This window comes from Prionailurus viverrinus, unplaced genomic scaffold (assembly GCF_022837055.1).
Source record: "Prionailurus viverrinus isolate Anna unplaced genomic scaffold, UM_Priviv_1.0 scaffold_55, whole genome shotgun sequence".
NCBI classification, from domain to species: domain Eukaryota; kingdom Metazoa; phylum Chordata; class Mammalia; order Carnivora; family Felidae; genus Prionailurus; species Prionailurus viverrinus.
This window is the reverse complement of record NW_025927617.1, coordinates 1,537,237-1,551,138: the sequence shown is the minus strand read 5'-3', so window position 1 is coordinate 1,551,138 and position 13,902 is coordinate 1,537,237. Positions and strand designations below refer to the sequence as shown.

Below are 13,902 nucleotides of genomic sequence, written 5' to 3'. Positions count from 1 at the left end.
GCCCTTCATAAGTATACAAGAATTGAAATCATACCATGCATACTTTCAGACCACAATGCCATGAAGCTTGAAATCAACCACAGGAAAAAGTCTGGAAAACCTCCAAAAGCATGGAGGTTAAAGAACACCCTACTAAAGAATGAATGGGTCAACCAGGCAATTAGAGAAGAAATTAAAAAATATATGGAAACAAACGAAGATGAAAATACAACAATCCAAACACTTTGGGATGCAGCGAAGGCAGTCCTGAGAGGAAAATACATTGCCATCCAGGCCTATCTCAAGAAACAAGAAAAATCCTAAATACAAAACCTAACAGCACACCTAAAGGAAATAGAAGCAGAACAGCAAAGATAGTCTAAACCCAGCAGAAGAAGAGAAATAATAAAGATCAGAGCAGAAATAAACAATATAGAATCTAAAAAACTGTAGAGCAGATCAACGAAACCAAGAGTTGGTTTTTTGAAAAAATAAACAAAATTGACAAACCTCTAGCCAGGCTTCTCGAAAAGAAAAGGGAGATGACCCAAATAGATAAAATCATGAATGAAAATGGAATTATTACAACCAAGCCCTCAGAGATACAAGCAATTATCAGGGAATACTATGAAAAATTATATGCCAACAAACAGGACAACCTGGAAGAAATGGACAAATTCCTAAACACCCACACGCTTCCAAAACTCAATCAGGAGGAAACAGAAAGCTTGAACAGACCCATACCAGCGAAGAAATTGAATCAGTCATCAAAAATCTACCAACAAATAAGAGTCCAGGACCAGATGGCTTCCCAGGGGAGTTCTACCAGACATTTAAAGCAGAGATAATACCTATCCTTCTCAAGCTATTCCAAGAAATAGAAAGGGAAGGAAAACTTCCAGACTCATTCTATGAAGCCAGTATTCCTTTGATTCCTAATAAAAAAAGAGAACTACAGGCCAATATCCCTGATGAATATGGATGCAAAAATTATCAATAAGATACTAGCAAATCGAATTCAACAGCATATAAAAAGAATTACTCACCATGATCAAGTGGGATTCATTCCTGGGATGCAGGGCTGGTTCAACATTCGCAAATCAATCAATGTGATACATCACATTAATAAAAGAAAAGATAAGAACCATATGATCCTGTCAATCAATGCAGAAAAGGCCTTTGACAATATTCAGCAACTTTCTTAACAAATACCCTTGAGAAAGTCGGGATAGAAGGAACATACTTAAAGATCATAAAAGCCATTTATGAAAAGCCCACAGCTAACATCATCCTCAATGGGGAAAAACTGAGAGCTTTCTCCCTGAGAGCAGGAATACGACAGGGATGTCCACTCTCACCGCTGTTGTTGAACATAGTGTTGGAAGTGCTAGCATCAGCAATCAGACAACAAAAGGAAATCAAAGGCATCAAAATTGGCAAAGAGGAAGTTAAGCTTTCACTTTTTGCAGATGACATATTATACATGGAAAATCCGATAGACTCCAACAGAAGTCTGCTAGAACTGATACATGAATTTAGCAAAGTTGCAGGATACAACATCAATGTACAGAAATCAGTTGCATTCTTATACACTAATAATGAAGAAACATAAAGACAAATAAAGAAACTGATCCCATTCACAATTGCACCCAGAAGCATAAAATACCTAGGAATAAACCTAACCAAAGATGTATAAGATCTGTATGCTGAAAACTATAGAAAGCTTATGAAGGAAACTGAAGAAGATATAAAGAAATGGAAAAACATTCCGTGCGCATGGGTTGGAAGAATACATATTGTCAAAATGTCAATACTACCCAAAGCTATCTACACACTCAATGCAATCCCAATCAAAATTGCACCAGCATTCTTCTCGAAACTAGAACAAGCAATCCTAAAATTCATATGGAACCACAAAAGGCCCCGAATAGCCAAAGGAATTTTGAAGAAGAAGACCAAAGCAGGAGGCATCACAATCCCAGACTTTAGCCTCTACTACAAAGCTGTCATCATCAAGACAGCATGGTATTGGCACAAAAACAGACACATAGACCAATGGAATAGAATAGAAACCTCAGAACTAGACCCACAATCGTATGGCCAACTAATCTTTGACAAAGCAGCAAAGAACATCCAATGGAAAAAAGACAGTCTCTTTAACAAATGGTGCTGGGAGAACTGGACAGCAACATGCAGAAGATTGAAACTAGACCACTTTCTCACACCATTCACAAAAATAAACTCAAAATGGATAAAGGACCTGAAGGTGAGACAGGAAACCATCAAAACCCTAGAGGAGAAAGCAGGAAAAGACCTCTCTGACCTCAGCTGTAGCAATCTCCTACTCGACACATCCCCAAAGGCAAGGGAATTAAAAGCAAAAATGAACTACTGGGACCTTATGAAGAAAAAAGCTTCTGCACAGCAAAGGACACAACCAACAAAACGAAAAGGCAACCAACGGAATGGGAAAAGATATTTGCAAATGACATATCAGACAAAGGGCTAGTATCCAAAATCTATAAAGAGCTCACCAAACTCCACACCTGAAAAACAAATAACCCAGTGAAGAAATGGGCAGAAAACATGAATAGACATTCTCTAGAGAAGACATCCGGATGGCCAACAGGCACATGAAAAGATGCTCAACCTCGCTCCTCATCAGGGAAATACAAATCAAAACCACGCTCAGATATCACCTCAGGCTAGTGAGAGTGGCCAAAATGAACTAATCAGGAGACTATAGATGCTGGAGAGGATGTGGAGAAACGGGAACCCTCTTGCACTGTTGGTGGGAATGCAAACTGGTGCAGCCACTCTGGAAAGCAGTGTGGAGGTTCCTCAGAAAATTAAAAATAGACCTACCCTATGACCCAGCAGTAGCACTGCTAGGAATTTACCCAAGGGATACAGGAGTACTGATGCATAGGGGCACTTGTACCCCAATGTTTATAGCAGCACTCTCAACAATAGCCAAATTATGGAAAGAGCCTAAATGTCCACCAACTGATGAATGGATAAAAAAAATTGTGGTTTATATACACATTGGAGTACTACGTGGCAATGAGAAAGAATGAAATACGGCCCTTTGTAGCAACATGGATGGAACTGGAGAGTGTGATGCTTAATGAAATAAGCCATACAGAGAAAGAGAGATACCATATGGTTTCACTCTTATGTGGATCCTGAGAAACTTAACAGAAACCCATGGGGGAGGGGAAGGAAAAAAAAAAGAGGTTAGAGTGGGAGAGAGCCAAAGCATAAGAGACTGTTAAAAACTGAGAACAAACTGAGGGTTGATGGGGGATGGGAGGGAGGGGAGGGTGGGTGATGGGTATTGAGGAGGGCACCTTTTGGGATGAGCACTGGGTGTTGTATGGAAACCAATTTGACAATAATCTTCATAAAACATACTGTAAAAAAAATAGTGTCAATATATACTTGCACCTCAAAGCAGAGTTTAACGTAAACATTCAAAATCAGGTAGAAACAAAGATAAATTATCATTTTCCCTTAGAACCCAGGCCTCAGTCATTCAGAAGTTTATTTTTTATAATGATTGAATATCAATTCCCTTCTGTGTCAGGTACTGTGCCAGGCAAGATATCAATCCCTTCTGTGTCAGATACTGTGCCAAGCCAGATCTTCTTTCTGCATCCCTGGAGTACCTACCAACTAGTTGGTGAGCCATTACTAGGATATGCAAAATAAATATTGTAACAGGGGTATGCATAGTTTAAAGAGATGACTTCTCCCCTCCTGGCCTAAAGGCCAGTTAGAAAATTCACATGTGAAACCAAAACCATGTCCATGTTTTAAACAATTTGCAGGTCATAGCTTTTTCTGTGGTTAGCATTTTGGTTTTGTATAAGTTAAAGGGAAAATACCTGAGATTCCTCCAGTCTCTGGGTGACACCAGGCCAGGCTCGCTAAAGTTGGCTCTGTTTGGTGTGTGGAATCCCTAGCATAAATACCCCATATCAGAAGCCAGGCAAATCGCCATGCAAGGGAGAATGGCCATTCTCCCATGGGCAGTGGCCCAGACTGGGCACAACACCTGTGGTGTTTGTAAAGCTACAGGTGCTCAAGTTCCATTGAAGACAACCCTAAGGGTAGACACCAAAAACTTTTTTGGGGGGCAAAAAAAGATTCCCCAGGCAATTCAGACATACAGCCTTGGTTAAGAACATTACATCACCTAGTCAGAGGACTAAATCACACTAGGGTGCATTCACAATAGGGCTGAACAGGATGTTCATGCATCCTGAAGTTGTCTCCACTCCAGGTGACTAAAAAAATAAAGTCACAAGGCTGATTTGGCTCCTTCTTTAGTGATATTTCACAGACTAAAATAAAATTCTCTGAGAAAGCTTACTTTTCATCCAAGTTGTCTGCTGAGGCCATGGCAAAGCCCTTCCAACAACAAGTATAAGGAAACATTCAACAGCTCATGAAACAGCTTTACTTTAACGTTTTAGGAAACAAAAGAACAAAACTGGGAGGGAAATGATCCTTTATACACTGCATTGCTTTAACAATGAGGTCATGAACAATGTTCAAGGGAAAATACACTGAGATTTTGCTGGGTTTAGTATATAAAGGAGGCAGAAAGAGGGATGTGTGGTTTAATCCACTGCAACAACAACAACAAAAACTAAAAATGAAGAACTAATTTCTCTTCTCAAGTTCACCAGTGTCCCATATGTGACTGAGTAACTAATCTACTCTTTCGATGTTTAGATTACTGCACTCTCACAGAGAGAAAAACCATTTACTTGAAATTCAATAATACAACCAACATATTATATTGCAAATACTGCACATTAAAAAAAAAAGTAAAGACACTTTAGATCAGTCTAATGTTCTCAACCTTGCCTGCTTTATATATTTACAACATGCAGTCCTGCTGGCTCAACCTCCACTTCTCCATGCCAAATTCAGAAAGCAATCCCTTCAATAGATAGATACTAAGGACAAGGACCAATAAAGGAATATCAAGTACTCCGATCGCCTTTATTATCAGACAGCTCCATAGTGCACATACCTGATGTCACATCAAAACAGAGAAGAGCATAAACTCTGAGGAAAACAGGATCTGATAACTGATGGCAACTTCCATAAATTAACCTAAGTAAATATAGCTTCTCTTACCACAGGTGCCCTAAACTGGCCCCCTAGAAGGGATGAAACAGGTCTTATTTGTGTGAGGGGATGCCAATTTTTGTTAACAGATTCGATTAACAAAAACAAAACTAAAACACTGTCTCCAGCCTAAATTAGTTATCAAGAATTTTAGTGAGTCTTTCTACATACTATACCAATTATCTAGGATCTAAGATCTCTCAGTGTTGCTTTTGAAAATAAGAATGTGAGTTCTATGCGGAGTTAAAATTCCTTTTACTGTCTTCTGAAAGCTCAAGAAACCAGCTCTTATGAATGCAATTAGAACTATGCACAAATCGAAACACGAAGGCATGAAATGCCTTTAATGCTCACAGCCCTTCACAGTTTATAACAAGTGTTCAGATAGTATCTGGTTGTAGGCATCCCAGGAGCTCCATGAGATATTACCAACATCCTCATTTTACAAATGGTAAAGTTGAAGCACAGAGATGCTAAACATCTTGCCTAAAATCACTTTGGATCCAGCTATCTCTTTCCAAACTCACAAAAGAAAAAAGATTTCACTTACACTCAGGTTTACTATACAAGCCACGATATTCTGAGCAATGCAGTAAAATCGAGTATTGATACTGTCCTATATGAATTTTGACCTTCATGCCTTTTCCAACTCCTATAGCAATGGTTCCCCTTTACATTGTCATGAAGACCCCTTTGCAAAATCTAATGAAAGTTGAGGAATTCTCAGCCCATAAAAAAAGGCACATATGTAAATGTGAGTAGTAGTATTATTCATAATAGCCAAAGAGTAGAAACCACCCAAACATCCATCATCTGATGAACAGATAAATAAAATGTAGTATATCAATACAGTGGAATAACATTCAGCCAAAAAAGGAATGGTGTACTGATATAATGTGGATGAAACTTGAAAACATTATGCTAAATGAAAGAAACCAGTCACACAAAAGACCATATGTTGTATGACTCCATTTATATGAAATGTTCAGAATAGGCAACTTAACAGAGACAAAATGTGTATTAGTGGCTATCTAGATTAGCTGTTGGGTGGCTTGAGGGGAAATGAGGAGTGACTGCTCACATGTACAGGCTTCCTTATTGAAGTAATGAAAATGTTCTACAATTGATTGTGGTGATGGTTGCATAGCTATGAGCATACTTAAAAACCACTCAGTTGTACAATTTAAGTGGTGTATTATATGGTATGCAAATTATATCTCAATAAAGATATTATTTAAAAAACAACCAATAAAAATGCACATAATGAACAGTGTTTCCCAGATAATTTCAAACGGTTCACCAAGACCCTGAAGCCCATCTACAAGTGCAGTGGTGTCCAAGACTCGAGGTCATTAACTCCTTATCTATAGCAACAAGAATCACCATCCTATTTTCTTTGTTCTACTGTTGAGTTTTATTTCAGCTTCCCCTACTACAACTATCAAACCTATGCCTCCGACTTTTTAAGATCACTACTTCCATCTATTAGATCACATGACACTAGTGTTCAATATTGATTCATTAAAAACAAATAGTATAGTTTCATAAATATAATTTTAAGAGCTAGAAAGAACTTTTAGTGATTGAGCATCTATTATTTGCAAGGCATGGTCAGAAAGTAATGTAAAAGATGTAAAAATGTAAAAGACACAATTTCTGCCCTCAAGGAACTTAAAATCTAATAGGTAAGACAAGATTGATACACAAGTAACAATATACAAAAGAGAAGGTGAATCTTGCATTTAAAAGCCAGGGATGATCAGCAGGGAAGAATGATTAAAGGAAAGTTTCTTGGCAGAGGTGGACTTTAATGCTGGGTTTGACTTTGAAGAGTACGTAAGATCTGAAAATGCAGAGGAGTAAAGAGAATTTCAGAGGAGAGAAGAATCAGGGATGTTTCAGAATAGTTCCTAGGAACCATAAACAGGGTACTTAGTGTCAAGGTCAGGATCCTGGACTTAATTTGATAGGCTCTAAAAAGCCAAGGAAGTCTGCTGAGTAGGGCAGTTACCTAATCAAAGCTGTATATTACGATTGTTCAGCAATGTGTGGAAGTATATGGAAGGCAGAAAAACTGAAAGCAGGGAAACCAATTGGGAGCCTATTAACAACAGTATGAAGAAAAAGTTACTATAGTCTGATTTGGAGAATGGTATCTTGACTCAGTAGCCATTTTTAAAGATCAAGGCACCCACTGAAAAATGAGTGCTTTGACATGCTGTAGCTACTCATTTAAAGTACGGCCAATATAGAAACCAGCTGTAGTTAATCATGGTACATATTTCCCTTGAAAAACCCCATTTACAACATGAGTTTTGAGATCTCCTTAAGATACCATTTTAACATTAATTTCTTGGCTATCTTGGTTTGTGGGATTAGGAGGGGGCGCCAAAGATTCCTTTAGGGTCCCTTTGCTCCATTAACTATACAGGAAACATTTGAGGTTCTGTAACTTTATAAAAATCAATCCTGATAAGGGCTGAATAAGCTTCCACGGGACCAACAAAACCTAAAATCCAAGACTAAAAGACCTTAGACAAAATGACATTATTTGCGATAGAAAACAGTAAACGGTCAGAGAACTTGTTGAGCACAACGGAATTTCCTTTGAATTGCTTTATTTATATTTGTGAGCCTGAGGTGATTTGTGGTAGCCTGAGGTTGTGGGTCACAACCATTTCTGGGTTATAGACGAGTACTGGACTGATAGCATTGGCGCGTTTACCAGCCAGGAATGGTTAAGGATTAGTACTCGCTCAGAAGAGACAAAGAGGGAATCAGGGGCTACTTAAAAGGATTCCTCCCTATTCAAAGCGCAGTTAAACCCTGGGACTAGGGAAGGCAGTAGGAGGCCTGAATCACGTGACACCCCTCCCGGTACTAATCACACACAAGTTTCCGAGGGCCAAAAACATTAACCCTTAGCCCTTTTACTTCCAATCCTTGTCCCCTCCTCCCTCGCCTCGAGAGACCTTCCACTTCCCTTTCCCCTCTGATCTCGGCTCACTTGTCCCGGATGATGGTCTGCAGCTCCCGGATCTGATCATTCATCGGCAGCAGTTTAAGCTGCGTCCCGATCTGCTGGGAGAGTTCGTAGTTCCCTAGGAGGGATTCGCCGGCTGGTGCGTCACAGTTGCCAATGCCACCTTTGCTCTCTGAGTTGAGGCTGGCTGTGCTGCACGCCTGAGGGTCCCGTTCAGCGGGTTCACTAGAATGAGCTTGCCCTGTAGGGAGAGTCGGCTTGGCCTCAGAAGCGCTGTTTCCCCCGGCTTGATCTGAGATCCGGCCGCCAGGTCGCAGCGGCTCGGAGCTTGGGGTAAATACAGAATTTACTTCATGGTTTTGACCGGGCACGGAGTCCGAACCCCGTAAGTCCATGGCCATACACCAGGCCCTGGGCCGACAGCTACCGACCCCTAAGGATAAAGGAGAGCAGGGAGAAGGGGCCGATGCTCACTTGCTCCACTATTCCCCGTGACACTTTCAAACTCCTAACCCGGGTCAGCCTTCTCACCCCTAGGCCTCCGTAGGTTCCCTTAGGCGGGCTACGCCCCTGCTCCGCCCACAGAGGACGTACGGCCTGCTGAAACACTATTGGCTTTTCTCCCTGTCACTCTCCAGCGTACCCTTTGAGTCAGCAGTCGGCCTGGGTTCTCAGACCTCAGCCAGGCAGATGGGATGAAGCTGGGGATGTTTGCTTGCAGGGTCTTCGGGAGCCCTTAGGGAATTCTGCATGCAAAACTGGGTGACCGGGAGAGCCAGAAAAAAGTAGGGGTGAAGTGACAAAGTGATTACATATATAAGGCCCATGATTTTAGACTGTGTGCCTTGGCAGAGAGATTATACTTCAGTAAGTGCATCTTCAGTTAGTTTGTCTCTGTAACCAAAAGGGGAAGTAAAAAAAATGCCTAGCAAGCTGCTGAAGAGCCTGCCCTCCACTAGACTGTTTCTACAAACTGCAGCTTCCTAAGTGTGCTTGACCAACAGTGTTCCTTGTCTATTCCTTGGGACCTACACTGTTCAGTTACCATGGGGATCCTGACAGCATTTCAGATCCAAAACCACTTAGCTTCTTTTAAGTACTTGCAAAGACATTTTTTTTTTAATTCTTTTGAGAAAGAATGTCTAGGGCAGTACTTTTCAACACCAGTGTGTATTGGAACAATTGTAATACTTGTTAAAATGCAAGTTCTCATGGCCTTTGAGATTCTGATTGAGTAGATCTGAGATGGGATCAAAGAATCTTTGTTTTTAACAAGTAACCTGGCAATTATGACCTTTTTTTAAATGACGCTCTGTGAGAAAGAGTGATTTACCGGCTACCTTTTTAAAGGGCTCTAACACGAAAGTCAGAAACCTGCTAATTCTGCTAAAAAAGTATTGAGCAGCCTTTAACAAGTCCCTTTCCCTCTCTGGACTTGCCTTTCCCCATCTATAAGTGAGAAGCATTAGCTATTTGACCCCTAGATGTTCTTACAATTTTGATATTCTATAATTCCATTTTGCCTTCCAAAAAACCAACTCTTAAAATTCCCTGTTCCACAGAGGAACATAAGCAATATATGAGAGATGCAGAGTAACATGAGTAACAAACAAGAATATGCAGGCCTTTGGTGGGACTTGAGCCTTGATCTGGCTCTCTATTTTCAATTTTTTGTTTGTTGTTTCAGTATTTGTATTAAAGGTATTTTTCTCCCTCTTTTTCACTCCTGTTTTCTCTCCTTTGTTCCTGACCCTATAGGTCAGTACACTATTAGCTGTAATTATCGAGTTTAAATTTGATTTGATGATAAGAATTGCAGCCTAGGATTATAATCCCATTCACTTTTGAAAGCTTGTGCATCTTTGCACCTAGCACAGAATGCAGTTCAAAGCATCTCTGGACTTCAAAGCCAAATCTGGCTACTTTACCAATGGGTGCTCTAAAGGAAAACACAGCAGTACATTATTGTTTCATTATCAGTAATTTAAATGCAGTAATGAATTTAAAATGGTCTTCCAAGACCAAAACTGCACTGTAGTCATATTTGTCTAGTGTCTCATCAGGCAAATGGCTTTGTTGTCAATGCCACAGAATAGTAATTAGAACAGTACAATTGCCAGTGTGTCTTGTGTTTCACTCTTATAGGAAATACCCACATATACGCTTACTTATATTAACCAATAATCATTAGCAAATTTATGTATCTAGTTATTTAAGATGCTACTAAAAGCACAATTCACTAATGATTAATCATAACACCTAAAATTTGGTAGTTCGTAGTTTACAAAGAGCTTCTATACATTCTCTCATTTTAATTTTCAAAAAAAAAAAACTTAAGGATTACCAGTCCCCATTTATAGATAATATCTGTGTGATTCTTTTTTCCTAAAGTGACTTGTCCAGGATCACATATCCAAAAAGAAGCAGAGCCAATACAGAAACCCCAGTCTTTTGACTTCAAATCCAGCCTTCTTTACACACACCTGCAGAACTATGAAATCATTCGTTCAGTTAACGAATACTAGTTGAGCCATTACTATATGCCAGGCACGTTGCTAGGTGCTAAAACAGATACAAAGAAAAATGTGTGAAGATCTTGATATTCTCCATGGTCAGAGAGGTCATGGAAACCAAAGGACAATATTAAGCAGCATGGAGACCTACACTAAAGATACTAGTAGCAGAATTGACAAGTTTGAATTTAGCTCTCTTGCTTACATTTTTATGGAGTTACAAAGCCTGATAAAGCAAAAGCTGGAACATTTTCCTGTAGAAATTGAGATGATTATAAACTTTATTTTAGGTTTTGAGCTCTAAGTTTGATATAATCCCTGAAATTATGGGAAGCAAGAAACCAATTGCTTGTATCAATAGAACTCCTTCACATGCATTTACATAGTGCCTTTGGAAAGTACTTACATATAGGCTATCTCATTCAACATCGTGGAGTAGTTAGGCTCAGTATTATGATTCCCGTTTTACAGGTGAGATAAATTGAGTCCAATCTGCTGAACCTTGCTATATGCTTAATTGTGCAAAGAGTAAGACAAGGAATTAGTGAAAAAAAACCATTTGAGGATGACAGGTGGGGGAGTGGGAGAGGACCAAAATCTAAAGGATGGAAAATGTAGTAAATAATACTATGCTGTGCCACCCTCATCCCCCATGAAAACCCAAATACTCTCCCACAGCTGCCTAGAATATTGTGGGTCTGGGTCCAGCCTCATAACTTATTCCCTTGCCAGTAACTGTCCTGTTATGAAGGATCTTCCCCACTCAATGTTACGCACACCCCCTTCTCGTCTCCAGAACAGCCTGCATCTATTGATAACGCTAGGTGAGGATACAAAGACTCAGCCCTCTTGACAAAACATATCTCAACATCATAGAGGCCATATATGAAAGGCCCACAGGTAATATCATCCTTAATGGGGAAAAACTGAGAGCTTTCCCACAAAGGTCAGAAACACAATAGAGATGTCCACTCACATGACTGTTGTTCAATATACTACTAGAAGTCCTAACCTCAGCAATCAGACAGCAAAAATAACTAAAAGTCATACAAATATTCAAGGAAGAAGTCAAAATCTTACTATCTGCAGGTGACTTTTTACTGTATATAAAAAACCCAAAAGACTCCACCAAACAATTGCTAGAACTAGTACACAAATTCAGTAAAGTCGCAGTATACAAAATCAATGTACAGAAATCTGTTGCATTTCTATACACCAATATTGAAAGAGCAAAAAGAGAAATCAAGGAATTGATCCCATTTACAATTGCACTGAAACCATAAGACACCTAGGAATAAACCTAACTAAAGAGGTAAAATATCTGTACTCTGAAACTATAGAATACTAATTTAAGAAATTGAAGATTGGGGCGCCTGGGTGGCGCAGTCGGTTAAGCGTCCGACTTCAGCCAGGTCACGATCTCGCGGTCCGTGAGTTCGAGCCCCGCGTCAGGCTCTGGGCTGATGGCTCGGAGCCTGGAGCCTGTTTCCGATTCTGTGTCTCCCTCTCTCTCTGCCCCTCCCCTGTTCATGCTCTGTCTCTCTCTCTGTCCCAAAAATAAATAAACGTTAAAAAAAAAAAAGAAATTGAAGATGACACAAAGAAATGGAAATATATTCCATGCTTATAGATTGGAAAAACAAATACTATTAAAATGTCTATTCTACCCAAAGCAATCTACACATTCAGTGCAATCCCTATCAAAATAACACCAACATTTTTCAAAGAGCTGGAACAAACAATTCTAAAACTGTATGGAACCAGAAGAGACCCCAACTAGCCAAAGTAACATTGAAAAAGAAAACCAAAGCAGGAAGCACCACAATTCTGAACTTCAAGCTGTATTACAAAGTTGTAATCATCAGGACAGTATGGTACTGGCACAAAAGCAGACATAGATCAAAGGAATAGAAAAGAACCCAGAAATAGGCCCATAACTATATGGTCAACTAATCTTTGACAAAGCAGGAAAAATTATCCAATGGAAAAGTCTCTTCAGCAAATGGTGCTAGGAAAACTGGGCCACTATTTTAACCTTTAAATTCAAGTTAGTTAACATATAGTGTAGTATTGGTTTCAGGAATAGAATTAAGTGATTCATCACTTACATATAGCACCAGTGCTCATCACAAATGCCCTCCTTAATTCCCATCACTCATTTAGCCCATCCCACAAACCACCTCCCCTCCAGCAACCCTTGTTTTCTTGTCTATGTTTAAGAGTGTCTTGTGGTTTGCTTCCCTCTCTGTTTTTATCTTATTTTACTTTTCCTTCCCTTCTCCTATGTGCATCTATTTTATTTCTTAAATTCCACATATGAGTGAAATCATATGATATTTGACTTTCTCTAACTGACTTATTTCACTTAACACAATACACTCTGGTTTCATGCATGTTTTTGCAGATGGCAAGCTTTCATTCTTTTTGAACTCCAAGTAATATTCCATTCTTCTTCTTTATCCATTCATCGGTTGATGGATGTTTGGGCTCTTTCCATAATTTGGCTATTATTGATAGTGCTGCTATAAACATTGTGGTGCATATGTCCCTCAAATCATCATGTTTGTATCCTTTGGGTAAATACCTAGTAGTGCAATTGCTGGGTCTTAGGGGAGTTCTCTTTTTAATTTTTTGAGGAACCTCCATACTGTTTTCCAGAGTGGCTGCACCAGTTGGCATTCTCACCAGCAGTGCTAAACTGTTTGCCTTTCTCTGCACCCTCGCCAACATCTGTTGTTGTTGACTGAGTTGTTAATTTCAGCCATTCTGACAGGCATGAGGTGGTATCTCATTGTGACTTTGATTTGTATTTCCCTAATGACGGGTGATTTTGAGCATCTTTTCATGTGTCTGTTAGCCATCTGGATGTCTTCTTCGGACAGTGTCTATTCATATCTTCTATCCATTTCTCAACTAGATTATTAGTTTTTTGGGGGTTGAGTTTGATAAGTTCTTTATAGATTTTGGATACTAACCCTTTACCCAATATGTCATTTGCAAATATCAGTTGCCTTTTAGTTTTGTTGATTGTTTCCTTCGCTGTACAGAACCTTTTTATCTTGATGAGGTCCCAATAGTTCATTTTTGCTTTTATTTCCCTTGCCTTCACAGGCATGTCAAGTAAGAAATGCTGTGGCCAAGATCAAAGAGGTTGCTTGCTGCCTGTTTTCTCCTATGGGATTTCTCCTATGGGATTTTTTATGGTTTCCTGTCTCACATTTAGGTGTTTTTCCATTTTGAATTTTTTTGTGTGTTTGGTGTAAGAAAGTAGTCCAGCTTCCCAAT

At 39.5% G+C, this 13,902-nt stretch overlaps 2 protein-coding genes across 3 annotated transcripts in view; one reads left to right on the top strand and one right to left on the bottom strand.

Annotated features, from left to right (window-relative positions):
• ZDHHC15 (zinc finger DHHC-type palmitoyltransferase 15) overlaps positions 1-3,643 on the top strand; it is a 357,936-nt gene extending 354,293 nt beyond the window's left edge. Inside the window, exon 12 of the mRNA XM_047848206.1 lies at positions 3,566-3,643. The gene's annotated coding sequence lies outside the window, so the exon portion shown is untranslated. The remainder of the gene's footprint in view (positions 1-3,565) is intronic.
• Positions 1-8,651, bottom strand: part of UPRT (uracil phosphoribosyltransferase homolog) — a 35,864-nt gene extending 27,213 nt beyond the window's left edge. For both annotated transcript variants that reach the window (XM_047848208.1, XM_047848209.1), the window contains exon 1: positions 8,129-8,651. In XM_047848208.1, the coding sequence (XP_047704164.1) occupies positions 8,129-8,505 (377 nt within the window). In that variant the 5' untranslated portion in view covers positions 8,506-8,651. The remainder of the gene's footprint in view (positions 1-8,128) is intronic.
• Positions 8,652-13,902: the final 5,251 nt, after the last annotated feature.